This window comes from Panthera leo, chromosome B1 (assembly GCF_018350215.1).
Source record: "Panthera leo isolate Ple1 chromosome B1, P.leo_Ple1_pat1.1, whole genome shotgun sequence".
NCBI lineage: Eukaryota > Metazoa > Chordata > Mammalia > Carnivora > Felidae > Panthera > Panthera leo.
In genome coordinates this window covers 102,905,966-102,920,683 of record NC_056682.1, presented here as the reverse complement: position 1 = coordinate 102,920,683, position 14,718 = coordinate 102,905,966, and the positions used below count along the sequence as shown (strand labels likewise).

At 39.5% G+C, this 14,718-nt stretch overlaps 1 protein-coding gene across 2 annotated transcripts in view; it reads right to left on the bottom strand.

Annotated features, from left to right (window-relative positions):
• Window positions 1–3,173: 3,173 nt before the first annotated feature.
• Window positions 3,174–14,718, bottom strand: part of TNIP3 (TNFAIP3 interacting protein 3) — a 91,644-nt gene continuing 80,099 nt past the window's right edge. The window contains exons 12-13 of one of the 2 annotated variants that reach the window (XM_042935600.1): window positions 12,957–13,017; window positions 3,174–3,306 (exon numbers count right to left, since the gene is read on the bottom strand). In XM_042935600.1, coding sequence (XP_042791534.1) covers window positions 3,275–3,306; window positions 12,957–13,017 — 93 coding nt within the window. In that variant the 3' untranslated portion in view covers window positions 3,174–3,274. The other variant, XM_042935601.1, reaches the window with a different exon arrangement.

Here is a 14,718-nt window from a genome sequence, read left to right as displayed (position 1 = left end):
CTCTGCACTGACAATGTGGAACCTGCCTGGGATTCTCTTTCTCCCTCTTTTGCTGCCCTTCCCTGCTCTCAAAATAAACAAACATTAAAAAATGTATTGATACATGAAAGCAACCATTCAGGCCCATACTTGTACCACGTAATGCACTTTATTTTATTTTAATGTTTATTTATTTTTGACAGAGAGAGACTGGGAGAGACAGAGTGTGATCAGAGGAGGGGTACACAGAGAAAGAGGGAGACACAGAATCTGAAGCAGGTTCCAGACTCTGAGCTGTCAGCACAGAGTCCAGCATGGGGCTCAAACCCATGAACTGTGAGATCGTGACCTGAGCCGAAGCCAGATACTTACCTTATTGAGCCACCCAGGTGCCCCTCATGTCACTTTAACATTAAGTGTATATTTTTCTTTTCCCATGTAGTTGCCTAAACGAGATACTTCTCTTATTTATTTATTTATTTATTTATTTATTTATTTATTTATTTTTGAGAGAGAGAGAGCAAGCAGGAGAGGGGCAGAGACAGAGGGAGACAGAATCCCAAGCAGGCTCCACACTGTCAGCACCATAGCCCGAAAGGGGCTTGAACCCACGAACCGTGAGATCATGACCTGAGCCAAAACCAAGAGTTGGATGCTCAACCAACTGAGCCACCCAGGCACCACAAAATGAGATATTTCTCTTAACTCCAGGGGTAACTTACTAAATTCTATACGATATACAGTATTTTCCTTATTAAAATACTTTCTCCTAACAAGTATGTTCTTGTAGTGCAATTTTGTGAAAACCCGAAAGAACTGTAAAAACAAGGAGAACTTGCTGGGGTAACCTAGAAAACAGAATTACAGCATGCACAGAACTGGGTGGCCCTGGCCCACAATTTTGAATCCTGGCTCTGCCATTTCCTTGCCTTGAGACTTTGCAGAAATGACTGAATCTCTCTGTGCCCTAGATTAATTATCTGTAACAAGGCAGTAATTATACCTCTCTTGCTGGGTGATGGAGCTCAGTAAATAAACTAAAGAAAATCATGTGGAACTCTGTCCGTAATTAATAATATTAGCAAGTTAGTCTGAAATGTCCTTTTCGTTGAAAAGAAAATGAGGTAAAACTCTATGCTAGTAGCAACAGAGGCTGGCCTAACTCCCAGACCTAACCAGACCCCAAGAAAGGTTTTCTTTTGACTTCACATCACAATCAGGACAAAGTGAAGGTGATACCTTCAAGATCAAATTCTCCACGATCATCAAAAACTTAAAATGTGCCCTAGTTGTACATTTCCTAGATAAAAGAGACTGTGTGGTAGGACTTCTTCCCCTCAGCTATTCCTCACCCAATTTCCACAAATTGTGTTGTGATAATGAAGCAAGTGCCACAGCTGAGGATGACCTTTATTATGGGCTGAGACAGAAGTCCCCAAACAAACGGTTTGGGGAGAAGGACCCAGGAGGGACTGGCTGGCTCTCGGGCCACGGCCAAGGCTGTAGACATCTGTCTTCTTGGAAGCGCAGGTGTATTCAGAGCAAGGGGTCCCCTTCTCACATTTGCAGTCACCCACTGGGAATTCAAATTAAATTAGGTCTCACTTAAATTGGAGTGTTTCCCATTACATTAGCATTGGTGCCATCTTGCCAATGTTTGCCAATTTGCTAATTAATAATAGGAAGACTTCAGTAATAGTAATGGGATGGTTAAGTCTTGTTTTATTGCTGTTGGATTGACCTAGAATGAGTCCATCAAAGGGTACTTCTTGTATGTGTGTTCCATTCTTATTCTGACAGGCACATCTCAGTTGGTAAACTTAATCCACCACTAAAAGTTGTTACTGCAATGACTTTTCCACTAATCCGAGGAAACAGAAATTAAAAAAAAAAAAATGTGTTTCCATGAAACTGACTTGTAAACTCCATTGTTTTCCTGATTCACTTATGCTGAAGTATTGCTCAAGAATGGTTTGTCTCTTTAATAAGGAGCAGCGAAAACAAAAACAAAGCTTCAGAGAATTAATGTAAGAGAAGGATAGTTCTTTCTCAGGAATTGTGGTTTGAGTAGCTGGACTCAGGCTGAAAGTAGTTAACTTTCTAAAGCTCTTTCACTTCTCCATTACACGAAGTTTCAAGTATATTCAGAAACTGAAAAAGAAAAGCATCTGAGCTGGAATTAAGTAGTATAACTTCGGGAAGTCGGAGCTAGATAGTTTCGGCAGTATCTTGGATTGTTTTATGTGACTTCAGGTTCAGCAGATGCTCCCGGTTTTCTTTAGGTACGTCTAGGATCACAGATATCTGTGGATCTCACGCTCCTGTTATACATCTCACAAAGAGGATCTCCGGTTGGTCGTAGCAAAACCCTTATTAAATGGATGAACGGAATACTTTTAAATCTGCTTAGTCTTTAGACATCTGTCATGCCACTGTACAATTTAATTGCCACACAATTCGGATACATTCATTTTCCATTTTAATAGGTTTGAGAAGTCAGACATGTTTTTCATCAATAATTACTCAAATCCACAGGAACTAAAAACAGATTTAACTACAAATCCACGTATCTCCGAACTACTACTGGACGTGCATATGAACACAGCCAATACCATCATCATCACAGTAGGGTTTTCTTTCATAATCTAGTCCACCTAGAAATGAAGTAGGCTCACAATTTCCCATCATCTTAAAGGAACGATCTGTTTAAAGAACAGTTTCAAGTTTATATGTTATTCAGATTGAACCATTCACTGAGTTTCAGGAAGTATATACACCTCTTCAGTCCTATTGACAAGTTCACTGAGGCCAACAAGGATGAACACAGTATCTAATCAAACAGGCTAAAGAACCAAGCCCCTATACAACTAACGGGAGCAATGTTACAAACTTACCCCTGCAGATGCTTTTCCCCCAGAGAATACATATTTCAATCAATATATAACACCACTGCACCAAAAGTGGAGTCGCTGAAATTGGGAAATCACCTCTGCAAAATCTGACAGCGATATGCTGAAGAGAGTTTCAAAGAAGGGCGCATAATCTGTCTGCTCAATCTCATGCCGAGGAAACTGGAAGTTGTGTTTGGTTGTGTCACACTGGCTTCTCAGACTTGGTCAGGATCTTAGCTGTCACAAGTCTTTTCCTCTATCCATGCCACAGGGAGACACTGCCGGGCACAAATAATGGAGTAGATGGTACGCAGTTGTGCAGACGCAAGCCACGGGAAAAAGAGAAATGAGGGCCCTCTGCCAAGCTCTCCCTCTGCCCGTACGCTCTGCACGTGTGTGTGCTTCTACTGATTGACTTTCTTTTCTGAGGAGAAGCCTATGAAAGACAGCAGGAAAATGTTTCAGATTAAAAACTGAAAATTCATTTCTTTTCTTCTGGCTTAAGGCTAACATAAACATTGAGGCTGGCAGGAAAAAAAAAAAAAAAGAGATTTTATTCATGAGTTCCCATCAGTTTACACGGAGAAATCAAGGGGCGGGAAATGGAGGGCTATTATTTTAAGCACTGACATATGCTTACCACTTTGTGAAATCAGCTGTGGCCTAGTTCTACTCACGCCTGAAGAGGAATAGTCCGTACTACTTCGTATCCTTGCTGGCATTTTGGTGGCTCAGGCATTTGCTTGTGAAAGTAAGTCATATATGATACTATGGGGTTCAGTACGTAGCCCACAGAATGACAGCTGTCACCTAAACTACTTTAAGTGTGGTAAAGGGTATGTTATTGTCAAAGCAATAGAAAAGATCACAGTTCTTAAGATATGTTAATGGCCCATGAAGACCAATATGAAAAACACAGTATATTTTAGTAGGACTACAGGAAAGCACTATAGGGAAGACAAAATCAAAGATCTCCTCATGGCAACAGAAAAAATATATGTAACTTTTAAAATATAAAAAAATAAAGTATATACAATTATATAAATTTCAAGAAATAAAGTGTTTTCCTATTCATGATAACAATTTTGAATATATTGAATGTTTTATTTTTGCTGGCCTGCATTTGGTATTTCAAATAAACAAACGTTTAAATGGACTCACTAACAGTTTCCTTTCCAGGTTTAAAAAATATTCTTTTAAGCATGGCGGCCATTACATTAAAAAGGTATCCAATATGTTAAGAACATAAATTTGGACCCAGAAGCATAGTTCACAGATCTAAAACAATCTAAAGTTTAGATTTAATACATTAATGATATCTTAAAACATTAAGAAAAATTAATTCTTCTGTAGTTTTTACAGCACTCTTGTGAAATAGGTACAGAGGCAAGGGTCATTATCTCCATGTTTTAGATGGAGACAGGTTGTGACCCACGAGATAATCCATGGCAGAATGGAAATCTGAACAAAAGCAAAAACAGGTCTTCAGTTCCTTGAAGAGAAGGCAGAGTGTCATATAGTGAATGTGGAAGAGACTTCTGTCATCAGACTTGGCTCCACAGTTCTGATGGCAGGGCAAGAGAAATGGCACAAGGGAATCATGGGTTCTCACAGTGCTAGACAGTCTGCTTTGCCTTATTGGTTGGTAAAGAATTCTACTCACTAATGTGTGGCTTATTATCTATTAATGGTATGTGTTACACTCCATGCTTTTATGTTCACAAGAGTGCATGTTAAATAACATGATGCTGAAGTGATCTGAATAGAACCCAGAGATCTTGGTGGCAGAGGCCATGTCTGACTCTACATCAAGGATTAGCTGAATCTGAAGTCCCCTGAGAGGAGAGGGGAGTGCAGCAGAAAGGTTAAAAGGATTGAGGGGACTTTGCTTTCTCTTTCTCTCTTTCTCTCTCTTTTGAAGACACAAAACTTAATTTCATAGAAATTTTGTAACTCTTACATTCTCAGTGCGAACTGAGCTGTAACCCACTGCCCCATGCAGAAGTGGGCCAGTCTTGGGAGCAGGGAGGAAGGGAGATGGTGGGTAGTGGTCAGAGCTCAGGCCCTAGAAGCCCTGTTCTTCCTCACTGCTGAGGGTTAGGGATGCCACCCTCTTCCCCTGTCCCCCTCTGGGATCCAGGAAGGAGAGCAGATGGAATCTTGGGCCTGGGACCTCTCCCCCACACTCCTGTCCCTTCAGGTTGGAGGGGAACTAAGGAATCTGGGGAGAGAAGGGGACAGAGAAGGCAAAGATATCAATCAAGAAAGAGGAGGATCATGCCCACTCACCTCTTAGAATGTGGGTGCTTATGCATCAACAGTAAGGAAACCTAGGGAAGTAAACATTCTTCCCTAGGAAGAATGGAATGCAATATGGGATATAAACCTCGCTTCCCTACAGAATTTTATCTTCCATTTAAGAGGTATATTGCAATACCTAGTGGAATTGTGACTAGTCTAGCCTTATTGTATGCATTTTTCTCATCTAGGTTCTATCTACCTACCTATATCTATATATAATGTTAACTAGAATGTTTAGTCTTTGCTTATAAATCAGTGTCTGCATAGGAATATATTTACCACCTGCATTTTCATATGTTCCTGTACATATAAATATACACTTACACTTTATTTAATATTCCCTTAGCAAAATCACTTAGTTTACCAATAAGCTGAACTTTATAGCATTATAAAGTGAGGACACCTTATAATTTCTTCTGCAATTCTTCTCTGAAACTCCAGAAATGAAATAGGCATAAAACTATCTGTCTCTAATTAATTAATACTCTTTATTAACTCCTGGTAAGATAATTATGAAAGTAATATATTTAATTTTTTTTTCACATTTATTCATTTTTGAGAGAGAGAGAGAGAGAGAGAGAGCGAGCATGGGTGGGGGAGGGGCAGAGAGAGAGGGAGACACAGAATCTGAAGCAGGCTCCAGGCTCTGAGCTGTCAGCACAGAGCCCGACGTGGGGCTCGAACTCACCAGCCATGAGATCACAACCTGAGCTGAAGTCAGACACTTAACTGACTGAGCCACCCAGGTGCCCCAAGTAAGTAATGTATTTTATAAAAGAAAAATATTATTTTACCCATCTGTAGTGAAAACCACCCAATGTAGCCTCTAAGTTTCTTCTGTTTCTTACATCTCTTAAGTAGCTTTTACTGTTTACACTGGTTCCTGTATCTCCTCATATCACCAGGTACTAAAAAAAAATCCAACTAATCCAGCCGTCTTACCAATGTAAAATTACCAGTAATGGTTAGATACAAAGACAGTTATAAAAAGACACAAAATGAGAAAGATTCTGGCTTTCAGGACAGGGCCTTAGAATTTATTTAAATAGGGGTGCCTGGGTAGCTCAGTCAGTTAAGCTTAGGTCTTGATCTCAGGTTCATGAGTTCAAGTGCTGTGCTGTGCTGGGCTCCCTGATGATAGCACGAAGCCTGCTTGGGATTCTCTCTCTCTCCCTCTTTCTCTGACTCTACTCTGCTTGCCTGTGCATGCGTGTCTGCTCTATTTCTCAATAAATAAATAAATATTTAAAAAATGAATTTATTTAAATAAAATATATGAAAACGACAACACTACTATATTTTAATGTATAGCCAGGGGTTGTCCATATTGCTCAGTGGTTACAATGTGGGCTTGGGAGCTAGACTGCTCGGGCTTGTCTATGTTGTAGGCAATAACCAGCTATGTGGATTTGGACAAGTGACATTACGTCTCTGGTCCTCAGTTTCCACAATTATAAAACAGGAGCAACAGTGGTACTCATTTCATAGGGTCGCTACAAGGTTTTGAGCAATCCTGTGCCAGACACAGGATTAGTGATATAGGTTGAATTGTGTCCCCCCAAGAGATATGTGTAAGTCTTAACCCCTGGTACCTGTGAATGTGACCTTTTTTGGAAACAGGATTTTTCATACAGAATCAGGTTAATATGAGATTATACTGGATTAGCCTAATCCAACATGACTGGAGTCCTTACAAGAAGATGAAAATTTGGACACAGACACAGATAAGAGGGAAGACAGCCATGTGAAGAGCAAGGCAGAGATTGGTGTTCTGCTACCACGAGCCAAGTACATTCTGGGGCTACTAGAAGCAGGAAAAGGCAAGAAAAGAGCCTGCCCTAGAGGATCTGGAGGGGGCATGACCCCAACACCGGGATTTCAGACTTCTAGCCTCCAGAGTGTGAGAGTATAAATTTCTGCCATTTTTAAGCCACCTAGTTTTTGCTCCTTGGTTATGGTAGCCCTAGGAAACGAATTCAGTAAATGTTCAGTTAACGAGTTATTATTAGACGTTAGTAAAGGCCAATTATAATAGTTGGACTTTGATCTTCTGTATCGTAAAGAAATAATTATGTTTTCTCACAACACAATCTCACATGCCTACATTTCATGTCTTTCCAAATATGTAAGAATTGAGCTCTAGCTCATTAGACAAAGTTCAACTCTGCACCATATGAAAAATTTGGAAGGTACAGAAGTGACTGGCAGGCAAAATAGTTAGAAAACATAGCCTTTTTGACATTTCACAAGGAAGAAACAAAACATGTTTTCAAAGTTATACTAACTCAACTATGTCATAATTGTTCTAGAAACATGGAAGTCATTTTGCATCCCATTCTGATAACAGACGAAATGAAATTAAAATGTTCTCTGTAAAATCACATTTCTTTTTTTTTTTAATTTTTTTTTAACATTTATTTATTTTTGAGAGACAGAGAGAGATAGAGCATAAGCAGGGGAGGGGCAGAGAGAGAAGGAGACACAGAATATGAAGCAGGCTCCAGGCTCCAAGCTGTTGGCACAGAGCCTGATGAGGGGCTTGAACTCACAAACTGCGAGATCATGACCTGAGCCAAAGTCGGACGCTTAACCGACTGAGCCACCCAGGCACCCCTGTAAAATCGTGTTTCTAAACAGAAACTGTAGCCCCTTAACATCTGTGTACTTCAATATATTAAAATCTAGTGCTATGAAGAGAGAAAGCCAAGCAAGTCTTAAATGTCTTGAAAACCTTTATTTAAATCTTTAGTTTTTGAAAAAAGAATTTTCTTTTTCTGTGTGTGCATTCTTTTTTTTTTTTTTTTTTTTTTTTAGAGAGAGAGAATGTGCATGTGCAAGTTGGAGAGAGGGGCAGAAGGAGGGAGAGAGAATCTTAAGCAGGCTCCACACTCAGCACAGAGCCTGATGCAGGGCTCAATCCTATGACCCTGGAATCGTGACCCAAAATCAAGAGTCGGGTGTTCAACTGACTGAGCCACCCAGGCACCCCAGAAGACTTAATTTTCAATGCGTCCCCAAAGCATTCTGAAATAACCAGAGACAGTAACTGAGAGCAACGATGGAAATTAGTTTACTCAAAGACTGTTCAATAGACTAATCCTTGGCCAGGAAGTCCTTCATTAGGTCTACGCTTATAGAGGGACCTGCTGTGGTCCTCCTCTAGCCATCTCTCTCCCTGGCCTGAGTCTGCTTTCTTCTAGAACAAGCTGTTGGTACCTACATGCAGATCCCCAAATTTCCTGCCCAACCGACCCTATTTCTGCTTCTAGGCCTCATGTGGTCCTCTTTCCCAAGCCTGAAGTCAAGGGGTGCTGTTGTAGCATAATGAGGGGTATATGGATGAAGCTGGGATGTGCAAACGGGCTGTACTCAAATTCACACTCAAGACCCCTCCCACTGGAAAGGTGGGAAGAGAAGGGGATGGGCCATGGCTCAGGTGTTCCTGTGCCACTGTTTCCTGGAACAGAACTGGTTGGAATATGTGCATTTTAAATTTCACTCTGCCATTCCAGGTATATATTTATCAGTAGGAGGATAGACTATAATAGCTTCTACGCTTGATTCATGACACTTAAATATTTAACATGAAGTATGCAGCTCTCCATGTATTCTTGCCTCAGGCCCTGGGAATGTTAAAGGAGGATCTAGTGGTGTCAGAGCAATTTAATCACTCATTACCCACTGTACCTTTGAAAAATCACAAGGCTACTGCTCTACAAACACTTCATGCATAGACATCAGAGCCGCTATTTCAGGTTAGATGATCTTAAGAGGAATAATTATAAGGAGCAAAATATAATGTGCTATATATATTGCGGTAAAAAAGTAAATTTGTCAGGAGTCACAGGAAATTAATAAAAAACTGAGAACTAGGGCAATGTACAAAGCACACATACAAATTAGTATTAATTTAAATACCATATTTCTGAAAGGATCATTTTCATTTAAATACAAGTAAATTACTTACATAGTTATTATATGAATAGAATTTATATGAGTTTTAAAAATACTTTCTGGGGTGCCTGGGTGGCTCAGTCGGGTTGAGTGTCCGACTTCGGCTCAGGTCATGATCTCACAGTTTGTGAGTTTGAGCCCCGCATCAGGCTCTGTGCTGACAGCTTGGAGCCTGGAGCCTGCAGCCTGTTTCTGATTCTGTGTCTCCCTCTCTCTCTGCCCCTCCCCCGCTCATGCTCTGTCTGTCTGTCTCTCTCTCAAAAATAAATAAACATTAAAAAAATACTTTCTGTTTATAATTTATCAGGAACAGAACCTGATTTTCCACTCATTTCTCCTTCCATTGTTTGATTGTTGGTATTTATAGCCCAAAGAATAGGGTATATTGGCTAGCAGTATATTCCTGAATAGTGAAAGATAAACATATTAGCCATATAGTAAGACAATGAGTACTATTATTTTAAGAATCTGTATAATAAAAAGATTTCTAAACTCATATTTAATAATACCACAAAGCTACTTTTAAGAATTTTGAGCAACTGGGAGCACCTGGGTGGCTCAGCTGGTTGAGTGTCTGACTTTTGATTTCGGCTCAGGCCACAATCTCATGGTTCGTGGGATCAAGCCCCTGATTGGGCTCTGCGCCGAAAACTTGGGATTCTCTCTCTCCCTCTCTTTCTGCTGCCCCTCCCCAACTTGTGTGCACATGCTCTCTCTTTCTCTCTCTCTCTCTCAAAATAAATACACAAACATTTGAAAAAAGGAATCCTAGGGGCACCCTGGTGTCTTAATTGGTTAAGCATACAACTCTTGGTTTTGGCTCAGGTCATGCTCTCATGGTTTGTGAGTCTGAGTCCTTGCATCAGGCTCTGCAATGACAGTGCAGATCCTGCTTGGGATTTTCTCTCTCCCCCTCTCTCTCTCTCTCTCTCTCTCTGTCCCTCCCCTCCTTGTGCTCTCTCTCTCTCTCAAAATAAATAAATAATATTTAAAAAAAAAAAAAGGAATTCTGAGAAATTGGGTTGGACTTACAAATCAAAAGGAGCTTTCCAATTAAATGAAATAAAAAATAAGAAGAATCACCACTGAAATTAAATAATGGCACACGAGATGTTTTTGTTCTTGTTTTTGTTTTTTGACAAGAGTGATTCCAGAGCTTTCGCCAATTTTTATGACCTGGCTTGAACTTTAAAATAGCATCAGCTTTGGAAGCTAGAAGGGGAGCAACAGAAATCAAAAACAGGTAGATTTCTGAGTAGGGAATTTCTTTCTATGGCCCGGCCCGTGATCAGCCCTCTTCTCTGCTACAGAGAAGCCACAGTTAGCTGCAGAGCTGTGTTGGTATGGAGAAAGAAAGGTTTCAAATGGCAACACATCCCATCAGTTTCTATCAGGGCTGCCCAAGCATTAACTCGTTGATAGCATTTATTATGTATTTCACCTTGCATTGTACTGTGTCTTTTATCTATGATATGCAAAATACCAAATGAGTAGCACAAATAACATATGTTACAAGTGCATAGGAAGAAAAGACTATTCATGGTTAGATTCTAGTCATATAATTATCCAAGTTAAAGCCCCCATTCTCACTTTATATCAATCATTTTAGAAAATTTTAATATAGTGAGAGGGGGGTTTTCAAGAGAACGATAGGATGTGATTCAAAGATAGGTTTTAAAGTTCTGTACATTTGGAATCTCATCTCAGGGCTGATTTTTACCAACTGCGTGATTTAGGCATGCTACTTAAATTCTCTAAGCCTCAGTTTCCTAATCTGTAAAATGGCATAATAACAAAACCTATTTTATGGCATATTGTGAAGATTTAAACAATGTTTTAAAAATACTCAGGTTGCAACATAACAGAGGTTTTTTTTTTCTTATTATAGTTTTATTTTTAATTTTTATTTTTAATTTTTTTTAACGTTTATTTATTTTTGAGACAGAGAGAGACAGAGCATGAATGGGGGAGGGTCAGAGAGAGGGAGACACAGAATCTGAAACAGGCTCCAGGCTCTGAGCTGTCAGCACAGAGCCCGACGCGGGGCTTGAACTCACGGACCGCGAGATCATGACCTGAGCCAAAGTCAGCGGCTTAACCGACTGAGCCACCCAGGCGCCCCTCTTATTATAGTTTTAAATCTATAGACTGTCACACAACATATTATACACCACAAATTTCATTATGTTTCTTCCCAAGTAGACAAAAATCTGTGGGTCTTGCACACTGACTATAATATTCTATTTTTGCATAATTTTATTTAGTTTCTGAAGGTCATGACAATTCATTTCTATTTTACATAATTATTAAGTTCTATTATATTAGTCCAAGAAGAATCTAGTAGTGATATATGAATGGCTTTATGATGTTACTGAATTCTCTATGCATAATTGTATTTTCTAGTGATTAAACTCCACCTCAGAGAGAAGATATCTTTAATATTCACTCTGGACCAATATACTATGAAGTGGAAAATTGTAATTGGGTGGCAGTTCAGCTATTATACAACAATGGGTTTCCAAAACACAGACATTATACAACAATCATTATGGTTAATAGTATGCCATTCTAATAAAAGCTCTCTGTTATGGCTGGAACCCAAGGACTTCATTAAAGCCAAGGGCTATATTCATAGTAAAAAGAAAAGAAAAACAAAGACCCACAGTTTTCTGATAAATAACTAGACATTTTATTATACAGCTCTCACTTTTTACCTTCTTTTTTTCTATAAGCCTTCTGTAAGCTATGGCATTTGCCATTCCTAGTGCTGCTGGGTACAGATGTCCAGGTTGTATAAAGCACAACTCTTTGTTGTAGGGGGCTACATTTGCAAAGACTGCCATGAAGAAGTCTTTGGACTGTGAAGTATACAACCTGGAAGACTGCATGTTATCCCTAGCTTTCTATTTCCACTCCATAATGGGCTCCTTATACTAAAAACCAGAGTTCTATGATCTCAGATCTGAACTAAATGAGATCAAGTTTCAAGTATGACCTGAAATTGGAATATGGCTCGTCTTCAGCTTTTGTGGATAGATTAAAATCTCTGGAAATTAACAACATAGAGTCACAAGTGTGTGTCACAGGAGATTTTTAAGCATGTAGCAGGCATGGCTGACTTTTGATGATATGTGATGAAAATAGAGGTAAGATTATGGTTATAGCACAGTTTATACAGCCCATTCCTAGATGGCCTCCTGAGACCATAGACATAAGTAGTAGAAAGTATGGCAGATTCTGGAAAGAAGAGGAGAATGGTAAACCAAAGAAAAGTAAGATAAAAGAGTAGTTAGTTGTGAGTACTTTCTAGGTGCCTTTTTAGGTTTTTTCCAGTGTACTTAGAGGTGGGTGTTGTGGGCTACCTTGGCCTAAACTTGAAGTCTGACATTTAGTCACTAGGGAACACAGTTCTGAGTCTTTGTTTCCTCTGTCTGTCTGCCAGTGACATTTAAAACATCTGTCTAGCAAACTCAACCTGGAAGAGTGGATGTGCATCTGCCCTTTGTAGTGGAATCACAGAGCTTTGTTGTTGTTGTTACAGTATAGCTCTACTTGAAGTTTTCATTTCTAACCCCAGATGGGATACTGACTCTGAGACTGGAATGGGAACAGAAGCCAGGACTGAGATTCATGCATTTCTGCATTTGAACATTTTCTTTTTCTGAAGGAGTTCAATTTAACCCCAGGTGCATCAAATTAGAGTTGTGTATGCAACACAACTTTAGAGAAGGCCCTCCCTGAGTACGAATGAATGTATGTTGAGTAAACATCCCGAAAAGACCCCATTAAAATGTAAACATGAAAGAATGCTCAATACAGCTGTGGTCTTACCATTTGCCTTGTGCTGCACATCTGGCGGAAACTGGTCAGGAGCATACCACTGATAGTCTGGCTGTGTGGAACAATACAACATTATTATAGCAATATGGACTTCAAACAAAACATAGAGGCACATTAAAAATATAATTATACTATGTGGCTTTTATTATGCAGGCAACACAAAAGTAATTTTTGTCCAAACCTGTTGCCAATCACGCTCATCTCTCTTACCTCCGTCATCACTATTACCATCTCCCAACCCCCCTCTAAATCCACACTGTGCACTGTGCTGGCCAGAATTTCTCGTACTTTGGGGTTGTGTCATGGTGTCTTTTGTTTTTTTTTTGTTTTGTTTTTTTGTTTTTTGGTTTTTTTTTTGAAGCAGATGTGTTTTGGATATCTGCAGAAGTATAAACACTTCTGTAAAACTTACTACAGCCCATAAACAAAACAAAGCAGTTTACCATCAATAAATACTATGTTTAAATCCCTCACACAGGAGGCAAAAGAAAGACCGAGAAAACAATCACAAGCTCAATGTTTTCTGGTACAAGGAAGAAATCTAAGCCGTTAACTGCGGACATGGCTTGTAGAGGCTCAGGATGGTGAAGCAGGGCAGATCTTTCTCTTTGTAGTGTTCCTCCGCGGAAACTCTTCTCTAAATCACTCAGGTGGTTTAGACTAGAGAGGCAGTGAGAGAAAAGGGCAGACTTGGATTTGCCCTGTGGGATTTTCTTCTAGGTTTCACCAGTTAAGAACATCTAGATATTGAATATCAAGGAACATGTCAAACAAACTGCATTGAATAAATCATGAGCTATAGACCTGAATTTCAAGATTCCGTTCTAAGATGAGAGTCTCTGTATTGAACCACTTGGAACACAGCAATCTGAGGTTCACCTGCCCCTGAGGATGGTCTGTCTTCCTGCTGCCAATGCTCACCCCTGCCCCCCTCCTCCCCCAAGACACGGAGAATACAGACCTTTTGTTCTATTATTCAATTACCTCCAGAAAATAACTCCGGGAAATTTTCTCTAACAATGAGCCAACAGGGAGCATTTACAGGGCTGCCAGACCACTGAAAGTAGCCTTAAAGTTCAATTATCTGACAAGACACTAAGAAATGCTGCATTTAGTACAGTCTGACCCCACTTTACCCCCACTCAGACACCTAGACTCTTGGCTCCTTTTGGTCCACGAAAAAGCTAAAAGAGGAAATGAGATCACCTCTGTTTTTTATCTCCTCGTTTATTTTTAGATGTCTCAAATAACACGTAGGATAAGTGACGTGAGCCTCAGTTTTATATTCCAGGAGAGTTGCCAAAAGAAGGCAAATATACTGTAATTTTACAAACACTATCGCTTGTGTTTTAATTCAGGCTTAGAAATAAGCATAGAACACTAAATATTCTTTTTAAATGAACCCTGGGAGTTAAATTCTATTGTTATAGCAAGATCGTGTTTAACTGAATACTGTTTAACTGAATACAAGCCATTACATACATGACTCAGAATCTTTTTTCAAATACAGACCTTTATTTGGTGATAATTTTACAAGGTCTGGACCACTCCTCTTATAACTGATCAGGAAAGTTTGATGAGCTTTTAGACTAGGTGAATTTCTGCCTTCTTTCCATAAATGAATATTTGAAGACAATAGTCATTTTTACTTCTAGATGAGCTTGCCTGACTCATTGGCTTTATAAGTTAACCTTTCACAAGAATAATTCTACAATTTCCCAACCTGTAGGAGATAACTCCAAAGTACATTTCT